The following is a 12,929-nucleotide window of genomic DNA, read 5'->3' on the forward strand; positions in this document are numbered from 1 at the left end:
TTGCGTTGTAGGGAGAGTGGGCGGGGCGGGGCGGGACTTTCGTCGGGAGAGATTCCTCGAATGCCCAATAACAAGAGGGTCAGGTTGAAGAAACAATTGCTTGTGTTGGTCCGCCAGAGCCCTGGAAAATTCCACTACCTAAAGAAAGGGACCTAGAGCACCAGACATGGTTGGGTCGTGTGATGAACTTTACAACGCTTTAAAGAAAAACTATGGGAGGTGTCGAGGTAAATTAGTTTCCCTTCTGTGCAAAAACAGGTCCCCGGGACCCATTACAACGCTTCATCTGCAAATACTACTACTATTCATTTTTTTTTTAGCGCTGTACATCAAAAGTTTCAAGTTTTATTAAAATTTGATATGATCTCCTATCGAATTCCTAGGCGATGTACAAACAATTAAAATCGTTTTGATATAAAACATATTGCCGTATAACTTTACTTACAAAAGACAAACCAAACTGGCAAACTGAAACAAAAGGAAGGAGGGGTGAACTACAGTTATGATAGGATACGTAGTGGAACATTAAAGGTAAGCACGATAGGTTAGGAAAAAAATTGGAAGCTCGTCACAGAAGAGACAGTCACCGCTCAAAAGAGCTCACAATCTAGTCAAGAAAGTGCATCAGTATACTAGGGGGGGGGGGGGGGAGGAGGGGGAAGGGATTAGAAGGTAGGTTGGAGTTTGGAATTGAAAGTATCTTCAAAGAAGTGGGCTTTGAGTTTGGGTTTGAATACTGCCAAACATGAACCCAAAACAAAAGTAAACTAACATTTATTTATTTAAAACATTTATTTCCTGCATATTCCAAAATCTATGCAGGTTACAATAGAACACATGTAATAGAACAAACATACCGAATTACACACTCTTAATATAACCCTTTCACCCACTGCTCAAAACTCAAATGCCTTTTGAAACGAACATGCCTTCACTTGCTTACGAAATTGCACAAATGAAGATGCTTGAAGAATTGAGTCTGATAAGGCATTCCCTAACTGTGTCCTCCTAACGTGAAATGTTCACTGACATCGGAAAGAGTCGTGGATGCACATCACTTTTTATGCAATATATTTTCTTGAACAGTTATCAAAATATAAAAACATTTCCCCTTTCTAGAATTTCCTGTGGAATACTGGACATGATGGCCTAAGACAGATATGCCTGTAATTGTATCAGAAAAAAAACAACTCACGTTGACCTTTCTCAGATGTGTGCATCACTTGGGAGATATAGAGTGACCATCAAAATCAATGTGGTGAACGGCCAGTGAGCAAGAGTGGCAGATATGCCGGGAAAAGGTGGGGGAGACACTTGGTAAAAAGATCAACATTCTGGAAATGAACAGACCACAAATGCTACCACAGTTGGAGGTGGACACTATTTCTTATTTTATATTTATGCAATTTTCAAGTACGTATTATTAAAAGCAATATAATATTGTACAGAAAAATATTAAAATACAGACTATTATAAATGAAATTATAGATAAAAAAACCCCACCTCAGTTGCATAGAAAACAGAGAATAATCTGCAATTAACTAATAAAAAGCTCTGTGTACCAAGAGCATTTAGATATACAACAGAAACAAATCCTAAACAGGATTACCGAAGCTCCCAAGGTCCTCTTCTGTTAATAAAGGTGACTGCAGAGGTTTGAAAAAAAAAAAAAAATACTGTGTTTGTACGAAATCTCTTACCAGTAACAGATTTACCTTACATGTCCCTTGCTACTACAGGAGGAGACTGATCAAAGACCAAATGGCTAATTTGTTAGAGCAGTTTGCTCTGGAGCATTACTAGCTTGAAAGAAACTACATCAATCTGAGGCTGTCCACATAAGCTAGGTGTAGTCTGGAGGGATGGAATGAATATACAAAATGCCTGCCTGTGAGGTTGTATTTTAAGTTTATAAATTTTTGACTTGGATTTTTTTTTTTTTTGCACAGAATTCATCATTCCTTAAAGTCACGAATAAAATGGGAGTTTCTAGTAATGACAGCTGTCTACTAAGTCTTTAATGTGTGAAAGTTTGTTGTGTTTTTTTTTAAATTTTACAAGTATCTCTTGGTCTTACACTTCTACACAGTAGGAACTTTAAACTCAATGGCATTATGTACTACATCCTTTACACACTACTTTCTATAGAGTATTATCATTTTATAAACCATCTTGATTTCAATTAGTTTTCCTATTATAAAGCTCTCAATATAAAAAGCCTCTACCACAATGCCAGCCGTTTTTAGTATAGTGGGAGACTAATTTTTGAACCTTTTCCTCAGACAAAAAATAGTGCTGAAAGGTTTTTGTGTGTGTATGGGTGTTTTGCTTTGCAGGGTTTTATTTTGTTTTGTTTTAAATCAGTTTATAACCTAGAAAACGAAGTCTGGTATCTTGTGAACTTGTGCTTCACAGGTTCCAGTTCTGCCATAGATGGCGGAATTCTGCACAAATATTTTGAAAATTCTGCACCCAATATTGAAAAGTCTGCAAAGTTTATTTGTAATGTTTTGTGTAGAATGCAACTGAGGCTTGAAACTCCTTCCTGCCTTTTCCTCACTCAGGTTCCAGCCTCCTCAGTTTTCTCTCTCATTCCAAATGCAGTTCTGTCACCCTCTAAATCCCCTCATCCCTCATTTGCATCCTGAATTCCATACTTGGCCCCCATAGTTTGACATCTCTTTCTCGCTCTCTGGCTAAGAATCTCTTCCTCCCTTCCCACCCCATTTCTGGTCTTGGCCACTCTCTCTTCCACCCCAGCATCAGTCCCCTCACCCCACTCATCACCTCTTCTCACTTGCACCATGAATCCCTTACCCACTCCCCATGGTCTGGCATCTCTCTCTGATCAAGCATTTCTTCCTTCTCACCCCCCTTTCTGGCCTAGGTTTCCTTCTCATCCCCTTTCCCCTTTACTTACTGGTCCATCATCCATGTCCCCTTCCCTTCCTCTCTCTGCATGTTTAGCATCTATGTCCTCTCCCCTCCTCACTTGCAGTTCAACATCCATGTCCCCTCTTCTACCCCCCCCCCCCACACACTTGCAGTCCAGGATCCATATCCCCTCCTCTCCCTCCCCCCTACTTGCAGTCCAGGATCCATGTCACCTCCTTTTCCTTCCCCCTCCCTCCTCTCAACAGGCCTAGCATCCATATTCCCTCTTTCTCCCTCTCCCCCAATATTGTGGTTTAGCATTCATCCTCCTCCTCCAGGCAGGTCTGGTCCCTCTCCAACTGACCAACTAACACCCCACTCCATGAGATCCAACATACTTGTGGGCTTCTCAGAGCAGCAGTAGCAGTGGCAGCTGGCTGGCAGAGGCAGCACTGTGAACAGGCTGCTTGTGGCCAGCCCTGCTGGGGCTTTCCCTCTGCTGCATCATCCATCTATAGGAAGTGATGCAGCAGAAGGAGAGCCCTGGCGAGGCTGCTGCCGCCTTCTTCTTTGGGAGGCCCGTAGGTAAGTTGGATCTTACAGCAGAGGGTCAGTTGGAGGAAGAGGGGACAGGAACATGGGCAGAACGGAAGCTTTGTGCAGAATTCCACCAGGAGTAAAGGTGGCTGTTTTGAATAAAAATGGGGCCAGCTGCGTCTCAAACATTGTTGGCTTTGGAACAGTACATCTGGGTTTGGAACTCCTGTCCAGTAGGGCCATTTGGATCTGGGTGAAGCTCCACTTGGAGTATTGTGTATAGTTTTGGAGACCATCTTTCACTAAGGACATAAAAGATTTGAAATAGTTCAGATGAAGGCAACAATAGTATGGGATTTGCACCAAAAATCATATCAGGAAAGATTCAATTACCTGAATATGTATACCATAGAGAATAGGAGGGACAGGGGAGGTATGGTACAGATTGTTTAAATACTTGAAAGATTATTAATATACAAACAACTTATGCAGAGACAGAGAAGCAAAGATATGGACGTAAATTGTAGGGTTATAGATTTAGGTATAACACCAGGAAATATCTTTTCACAGATACTACTATGTATCACTTCTATGGCGCTGAAAGGCATACGCAGCACTGTACATTTTGATATTTATCTTCCTGGGCACGGTGCTGGGGACAGTAACTGTCAGGATTCAAAAAAACACGTGGCTTTAACACAGATTATTATGTAGAGAGGATAGAATCAATGCAAAACTTAAATAACCTTAGCAATCTAAATAGGGGGATGTAATCTGCACAAAGCTGCAGGTTCGACTACTTGTCTTGTTAGGCAGAGGGCCATATTGTATAAACCAGGGATGCCAAAGTCCCTCCTCGAGGGCCGCAATCCAGTCGGGTTTTCAGGATTTCCCCAATGAATATGCATGAAATCTATTTGCATGCACTGCTTTCATTGTATGCTAATTAGATCTCATGCTTATTCATTGGGGAAATCCTGAAAACCCGACTGGATTGTGGCCCTCCAGGAGGGGCTTTGACACCCCTGCTAAAAACGGTGGCTACATTAGGCACCGCTAGGTGCCCTAATTGCAGTTGCTCAGCGACACCCAAGTTCAGATTCCTGGCCTTTTATTATTATTAATCAGCATGTTAATTGACCATGCTGGTTTTCAGGCAATAAAAAAACAAAACATTAATTAAACAATGTAAGAGTTTGGCACTGAACTCTTAGGATGCCTAGTGATGCCTAAGAGGAGGTGCCCTTCCATGCCTAAGGATGCATTATGAGGCCTATCTCAAAACAGTAGGCATGGTTATGGGTAGAAAATAAGTGTGGTTGAGTTAGGTATTGTTAGGCATCCGACTTAGGCACCTCCAAATTAGGCAAATAAAAAGCTGGCCTAATGGAACGGCACCTGTGTCTAGAACACCTTGCAACACCTAAGTTCTACAAACGGTGTCTAGTAGTTGATTGACAAGCACGCCGGAAGGCGCCTACAATGTAGGTGCCATTTATAGAATCCGGCCCTAAATGTCTTTACGAGGAGCAGTCTGCTTAGGCATATGAAGGAAGCAAAGATCATTACCCATTCTCTCGTGCAGAGTATGTACTTTAGAGAAGATACTTCTCCATCTTAACCCACCTCAAGAAAAAAAGAGCAATGAAAAAGAGCAAGTATATATAAATAAAGAGTCTTACTACTGTGTGCTTCTTATTTATTGTGCAACCTCGGGCAATAGGATGGAGACTCCTGGCACAGAGGATAAAGTCTTGCATTTCCTCTCTCCCTGTCCCCTGTAGTCTAATATCTCTCCCTTACTCTACTGTTCCCTCAGGTCCAGCATCCCTCCCTTCCTTCTTCCCTCTTATTTTCCAGCATCTATCCATCCCTCTTCTACCCATGTCCAGTATCTCTCACTCTCTTAACCCCTCCTCTCATCCCTTCCAACTTTCAAAGTAGTCTTTAGCAGTCAAAATCATTGAGAAAAGCAGTAATTACACATACTGCTAGTGACTGCCTTCCCTCTGCTTTATCCTGCCCATCTGGAACAGGAAGTTGCATCAGAGGTGCTGGAATTTAGCAGAGGAAAGACTCTAGTGCCAGCTGCAGGCAGTGTGTTTATATTGCTGCTGGTGCCAGTGACCTCTACACAATTTTGAAGGTAGGATGTGAGTGTTGAGAAAGGGGAGCGATGCTGAATTGTGAACAAGATGGAAGTGGGCGGGATGCTGGCCAATGGAAGGGAGGGAGGGAAGAGAGAGGGAGCATTGTTGGATACAAGGTGAAAGGGAAGGAAAATGTTGAACCACAGGGGCAAGAGAGATGCTGGACTATGAAGAGAATCATATTACGAGAATGATGTCTGCCTACCTTTAAAGTTATTAGATCTAGTAAATATAATGGGGCTAAGCCATTGAAAATACAAATTTTAAAATGAATTCTGGCTATAGCTGGAAGCCAATACAATTTTTTCAAATAGGGTGTAATCTATAATGCTTAGATAGAGAGAATATCAGCCTTATTGCAACATTCTGAATTGTCTGCAAACTTTTCAAAAAATGTTGAGGACAACCCGAATACACTACATTACAGTAATCAATAGGGGACAATATAATAATCACAAGAATAAATGCAGATTCTTCAAAGTATTTACGGATTGGCTTTAATCTTCATAAATAACACTGCAAAAATCTTAACCAGTTTAACTTGATAATCCATAGAAAATAAGTTATCTAACTGAACTAAAATTCTCATCTGCAAATCAAATTTATAATGATTATTTTCCAAGCCCTGCTAATAAATTATACCTAACCTCCTGATTTCTTATCCAAAGAAATTTGTTCTTCGCTTTATTGATTTTTAAGTTATGTGTTGCTACTCAAACTTCTACAATTTCAAGAAGCAACTTTACAATATTTAAATCAATAAGACCGTTATTCATAAGAGGTATAAGTATGCTGATGTCATCCACATAAATGTAATTATAAATATTATGGCCATCCAACATTCTTCGTAAGGATTGTAACAGAACATTGAATAACGGAGGCGATCTCTGAGGGACACCACAAACCAGATTCCAAGGGTCAGAAACAAAGGGCTCCTTTTACAAAGGTGCATTAGGGCCGTAACACGCGGAATAGCGCGCGCTAAAATGCTGTGTGCGCTAACCGCTGCCACCTCCTCTTGAGCGGACGGTAGTTTTTCAGGTAGCACGCGCTAATCTGGTGCATGCGCTAAAAATGCTAGCGTACCTTTGAAAAGGAGTCCTAAACCATTAATTTTATTAAATGAAGGACATGATAAAAAGTCATCAAACCCATAATTCCCCCTTCTATCAGTCTGCTTAAGTAAAGGTATGGTCCACAAGATCAAAAGCACTTGAAAGATCAAATTGTGCAAAAATGGTATTTTGCCTTTGACTAACCGCCTCTTTTTCTAACACGTAGCCCGGGTTTTAGCAGCAGTAACTGCTCCAACGCTCATAGAATTCCTATGAGTGTCAGAGCAGTTACCGCTGCTGCTGGCGCTAAAACCCATGCTACATGTTAGTAAAAGAGGGGGTAAGTATATGCCTCTCTTGAGCTACAAGTGAACCAAGAACCGTTTCAGTACTATAACCCAGCCTAAAACTAGATTGAATCAGTTGCAAAAAAATCAAATTGATCTATAAATTCTGTCAATTTCAAAGTGACCCAGTCTTCCATTATTATAGTTAAGAGCAGGGGTCTCAAAGTCCCTCCTTGAGGGCCGCAATCCAGTTGGGTTTTCAGGATTTCCCCAATGAATATGCATGAGATCTATGTGCATGCACTGCTTTCAATGCCTATTCATTGGGGAAATCCTGAAAACCCGACTGGATTGCGGCCCTCAAGGAGGGACTTTGAGATCCCTGGTTAAGAGTGATATTAACACCACTGGTCAATAGTACGCAACAGCCTTCATTCCAAGTTTTTGATTTTTTTTTTATTAAAGATGTATGACACCTCCCCCAGAACTAGGGTAGAGTGTGGCATGGTGGTTAAAGCTACAGCCTCGGCACCCTGAGGTTGTGGGTTCAAACCCACGCTGCTCCTTGTGACCCTGGGCAAGTCACTTAATCCCCCTGTTGCCTCAGATACATTAGAAAGATTATGAGCCCACCGGGACAGAGAGGGAAAAATGCTTGAGTACCTGAATAAATTCATGTAAACCGTTCTGAGCTCCCCTGGGAGAATGGTATAGAAAATTGAATGAATAAATAAATAAATTTATAGAATTATTGCTTAGGTTTTGTGATCCTCTCCTTTCTTCTTCACCTGCCGGCGTCATTGCAAAGTAAGGAAAGAGGCAGTTGGGAGAATAGTCTAGGGCAGTGTTTCTCAACTCGGTCTTGGAGTATCCCCTTGTCAGTCAGGCTTTCAGGATATCCACAGTGACTATGCATGAAAGAAATTTGCATATAATTGAGGAAGTGTATGCAAATCTAATTTATGCATATTCATTGTGGATATCCTGAAAACCTAACTGGCAAGTGGGCATTCCAGGACTGAGTTGAGAAACACTGGTCTAGGGTGTGACAAAAATCACAGCTGAATGAAAAAAAAAAAAAGAACCAGCAATAAACATCAACTGAAACTGAACTGAGTTCTGAGTTAATCAGTGTAGATTTAAAATAACAGCAAAATCTGCATCCTGCTTTACATATGAAAGGCTAGTGCCTAACAAGATAATTATTGTGAGAGAGAAAAGAAGGCTTTCAAATTCAATGTTTTTGTAACAGTAAAATAAAATCACAACAAACCCAACAATTAAAAGTGTTTTTTTCTCTATATGATTACTGTCAAATTGATATTAATTTATAAAGTAATTCCTAGTGTTGTACTTGTCCTTTGATTTTGTAATCTGCACTGAACCAAATGGTCAGACAGTTGCTGTATACAAGAATCTATATTGTATTGTTCCTCCCATCTTGTTTCTTATCAGTCAGGGAGTCATAGTGCAGTGGTTCCCAACCCTGTCCTGGAGGACCACCAGCCAGTCAGGTTTTTGGACTAGCCCTAATGAATATGCATGGGATAGATTTGCATGCCTGCTATGAATATATTTCTAATGCATATTCATTAGGGCTATCCCTGACTAGCTGGTGGTCCTCCAGGACAGGGTTGGGAACCACTGTCATAGTGAACAACCTCCAGTATACTGTATATCCCACTTCCTCAGCATACTTTCCCATTCATAGCAGGCAGCACTAGTCTGTTCTACCTATTAAAGCAGACACAAACCTGGCAAGAGCTACCCGCATCTACACCCCTGATGGATGATCTCAAAGATACCACCTAATTACACCAAACGGAATCTCACTATGTCACCACAAATAAAACCACAATTACTACCACATTCTCCAACAACAAAGATGCCCCACCTGCTAAAAAAAGCTATTTTACCTCCATGTTATATCTACACTGAAAACGCTGCAATTTAATCCTCCCTAAGTCCACTAAGCCTGTATTTTTAAGTCTGTACTACAGAGTTGCACGGGGACAGAAATCCCACCCATCCCCGCCAGGATCCTCTCCGTCCCCACCCGTCCCCGTCAGGATCCTCTCTGTCCCCACCCGTCCCCGCCAGGATCCTCTCTGTTCCCACCCATCCCCGTCAGGATCCTCTCCGTCCCCATCCGTCCCCGTCAGGATCCTCTCCTTCCCTGCCAGGATCTTCTCCGTCCCCACCCGTCCCCGCAAGGATCCTATCCGTTCCCATCAGGATCCTCTCCGTCCCCACCCATCCCCGCAAGGAATTGCCTCCAACCCCGCCCATCCCCATAAAAAGCAGCAATTACTTCTGACATGATCATCATTTCCACAGTTTCTTTTGTGTTTGCGCTGCTGTTTCCTTGTGGAATCCCTTTTTTTGTTTTCTGTTCAGGTAATTAACTTATAAACCCCCTCTTTTACTAAGGCTGATGTGTCCATTATATTATATGGATGAACCCTGTTTCCAAAACCTTCCGTCCCTGTGGGAGTCCCGTTGGCTAGAGGGGGGTCCCCATGGGAGTCCTGTGGGTTAGGGGGGATTCCCACGGGAACCCCGTGGGATTCCCTCGATCCCTGTTCCCGTGCAGACCTCTAGTCTGTACATTATGTCTACACTGTAAATGCTATAATCTAAACTCCCTTTGTCTATACTGTAAATGCTGTAAAGTATGTATTCCTCAACAAAGTTTGTCCTACCCATACTCTTGTAACCCTTCTAGGCTCCTTTGGGAGGATGGGCTAAAAAATGACTAAATAAATAAAAATAACCTTACTGGGGCAGACCAATGGTCCATATAGCCCAGTATCCTGTCTTCGTGGAGGCCAATCCAAGTCACAAGTACCTGGCAAAAACCCAAATAGCAGCAGTATTCCTTGCCCTGGATTGGTAACATGGAATGTTGTTAATCTTTGGGTTTTTGCCAGGTATTAGTGACCTGGATTGGCCACCGTGAGGACACGCTACTGGGCTAGATGGACCATTGGTCTGCTCCAGTAAGGCCATTATTATGATCTTATTGGTGAAGCCCAGGACCAGCGCAAACCTTTGGTTCAATCAGCATTGCCCATTTTGGCTTCTAGGCAGCAGGATGAGGTGGGCCATTGCTTTGCTCAACACAGCCTCAGTAATTAAAGAACTTAGAGAGGGGCTGTTCTACTGCCCCTACTTTGGCTGCATTGCCGGCCAGGGTAGTCATAGGTAAAATGACGTTTGGAACAAGAGCTGCATTTGGTGTCCCCTTCCCTTCTGGGGTCAAATGCTTCCAAATTCAGAGTCTTGTTCAGAAGTGCAGACTTGGTGCCCTGGGCAGTATATCAAGATTTTAATAAACATACAGTAAACTCCACCTTCTTGTGTCAGGGCTGGATGACAGGGATTGTTTGTCTTTAGACTGAATACTTCTCTAGTTCAAGATATTAAATATGACAAAGTAAAATTTTTAAGATGATTATGTCTTGAGAGGCCATTCAATCTGAAAAAAATGAAAAGGTGCTCATTCACAAAAAAATTTCCAGGTTCTTAAAGCAGCTCTGTATAAGTAAAATGGTGGTGCACGTTGCTGACATTTTAAAAATAATAAATTTTTTTTTGTAAAACAGTATCAAAATGATTTTAACTAATAAATTCAGCAGTAATTGGGCAAAAATTATATAGCACCGCACTGGAACCTAGTAAAATCTATTCTGGCGTTCAGTTAGAGTAGGAGTATATGGTGGAACTGGCTCTGACTCCAGTTTCAAATACTTTTCAGGAACAATGTTGCCCTCTCATAAAAGATCCTTCCTAGGATTCGCCAGGTGGCACCAGAGCAACACCTTAAACCTCTGGTTTCAACCTCATTAGATGCAAGGCATTACTGAGAACACAGAACGCAGCCTGCAAGTCTACATTTAGCGGAATAGCTCCTCTTTGAGTTTATAAACATGTTTATTTATGTTGCATTTGTTATACAGGCAGATGCTTGTAACTCAAGACACTCTTTCAAACAGATCTAAATGTAAGGAAATCTGCCACTCCGCACACCGTAGTCTTCGGTAGCTGGGTTAACTCAGCCCGAAGGAAACGGACGCCAATAGCTGCTCCTCTAGCAACCAATAGCGCTAACCCAGCTCTCTCGCTACTGATGTAATTGTTGCCATGGTTATTCCATCAGGGCCCATGTATCTTTTTCTTCCCTAGCGCTGCGGCGTTGCGAACGTCATTCGTTTTTGGCTGGCGTCAGCACGTTGACGCCAGCCTCTGGCCGTTACTATGGCTACGTCCGCTAGGCGCCGCTCTCACGTAGGAAGGGCCTGGGCTTCCCGGAGCGTCTGGGTGACGTCACCGCCGCCTCTTGTCTGTGGCAGCGGTCGCTGCCGCCGCTCGCTTAGTACGGGAACAAGATGGCGGCACCGAATGGTGCCGCTGCTGCTCCGGCAGTGGCCGCTGGCCACTTACCCCCCACGCATCGCCACCCTCATCCGGCGCAGCACCATCACCACCACCATCATCACCACCGGCCCGGCCTGGCCCGCATCGGCTACTATGAGATCGAGAGGACCATCGGCAAAGGCAACTTCGCCGTCGTCAAGTTGGCAACGCACATCGTCACTAAGGCCAAGGTGAGAGGGGAGGGGAGGGGAAAGGGGGCGTTACACTGTGGCCCCCTTTCGTTCCCACATTCGTGTCCGCAGCCTACGCCACATTCCCAACCTCCGCATCCGAGGAAGGCTGCTTGGCTTCTAGCGCCCGTGTATGTGTGTTGTGCAGGAATTCCCTCCGTGTGAGTGTGTGTGCTGGAGGGATGATCCGTGGACTTTGTGTGTGTGTGTGTGTTCAGATTGGAGGTCCTGATGTGTGTGCATTGAAAGATCCATCTCACCCTTGCATTTTGTTCTATCTAGTCCTCTACCTGCTGTCATTTTTCAGCTGCCAGGATATGCCCTCTTTCCTGTCTTTCTGCTCAGGGGCCGTTTTTATGGGTGGTATACAGTATTCCTTTACTGATCAATCTCATATTCGCTTTGAAGTTATTTACTTGCAAAATGCCTGAAATACGTCAGTGTGTGTTTTTGTTCAGCAGTGAAGAAAGTGCACTGGGCTGTAGTCAGTTTGGCTGATTCTGTTTCGATATATATACACACTAGGTTTAATTGCCCTTGAAAACATAAGCTGTAAATGTACTTTTTGCTTTTGCATGCAATATAATATTTTGAGTTTGTGTTAAATGTAACCTGAAGCAGAGAAGGTTTGTGAAATGAAGATATCAAAGTAGCATCTCTCTTATTTGTCAGTGCTCATACTATTAATGGTGTGGTATACATGTTTTTTCTAATTTGGAAGTTGGTGATATTTTGCTGATATTAATCTTTGTTTATTTGTACTGCATGTAGTGTCATTCAGCATGCAAAAATTTAAAAGATGTTCTTGATCTGCTGATGGTGACTTTTTTCTAAGGGTTCCTGATGTGTTTTGATTGAATGGGGAATCTCTTGTGTTGACTTCATTGTCTGTATTCATTTGCTGTGAACTGGGTGGGAATTAAGTGAACAGTCTGATTTTGTTCTTAATAGCAGTTGCAGATATGTGCTGCAATGACTTGTCAGGGTATTAAAAAATGGATACTCTAGCAAAGTATTAACAACAGTTTAAGTTGCAGATAGCACAGTGTTCCAATAGTTAATAGCTACCTTTGCTGATCAAGTGTGCAATGGTAGTTCCACATTTGTTGCTGTGTTATTTATGTTATGTTCTATGTCTGTATTATTTGATTTTCAACATAAAACCTTTTTTTCTCTCTTGGGATCAAACACAGAGGCTCTAAAGAAGAAAGATGAAAATTTAATGTGTTTGTTTTACTTTTTTTAGTAGAGACAACTAGTTTGACATGAAATACAGACAAGTTTTTGAATCTTTTACAGCAGTAGATTTTATTCTATAGTTAGTGAAGGTTGGATATACTAAGTAATTGCTCCTTTTTGTATCAGTTGGAGAAAAGTTTGTTCCATCTACCTCTGTATTACTTAAATAAAGGTGAACCA

The 12,929-nt window shown here is 42.3% G+C and overlaps 1 protein-coding gene and 1 long non-coding RNA gene across 3 annotated transcripts in view; both read left to right on the forward strand.

Annotated features, from left to right (window-relative positions):
* Positions 1–30: 30 nt before the first annotated feature.
* On the forward strand, positions 31–1,729 carry LOC117347695. Its single transcript, XR_004536819.1, has 2 exons — positions 31–227; positions 1,120–1,729. It is a non-coding gene; the product is annotated as an uncharacterized LOC117347695 (long non-coding RNA).
* Positions 1,730–11,192: 9,463 nt separating this feature from the next.
* Positions 11,193–12,929, forward strand: part of SIK3 (SIK family kinase 3) — a 312,583-nt gene continuing 310,846 nt past the window's right edge. For both annotated transcript variants that reach the window (XM_033917543.1, XM_033917544.1), the window contains exon 1: positions 11,193–11,510. In XM_033917543.1, coding sequence (XP_033773434.1) covers positions 11,292–11,510 — 219 coding nt within the window. In that variant the 5' untranslated portion in view covers positions 11,193–11,291. The remainder of the gene's footprint in view (positions 11,511–12,929) is intronic.

The sequence above is a fragment of the Geotrypetes seraphini genome, chromosome 13, assembly GCF_902459505.1.
Source record: "Geotrypetes seraphini chromosome 13, aGeoSer1.1, whole genome shotgun sequence".
Taxonomy (NCBI): domain Eukaryota; kingdom Metazoa; phylum Chordata; class Amphibia; order Gymnophiona; family Dermophiidae; genus Geotrypetes; species Geotrypetes seraphini.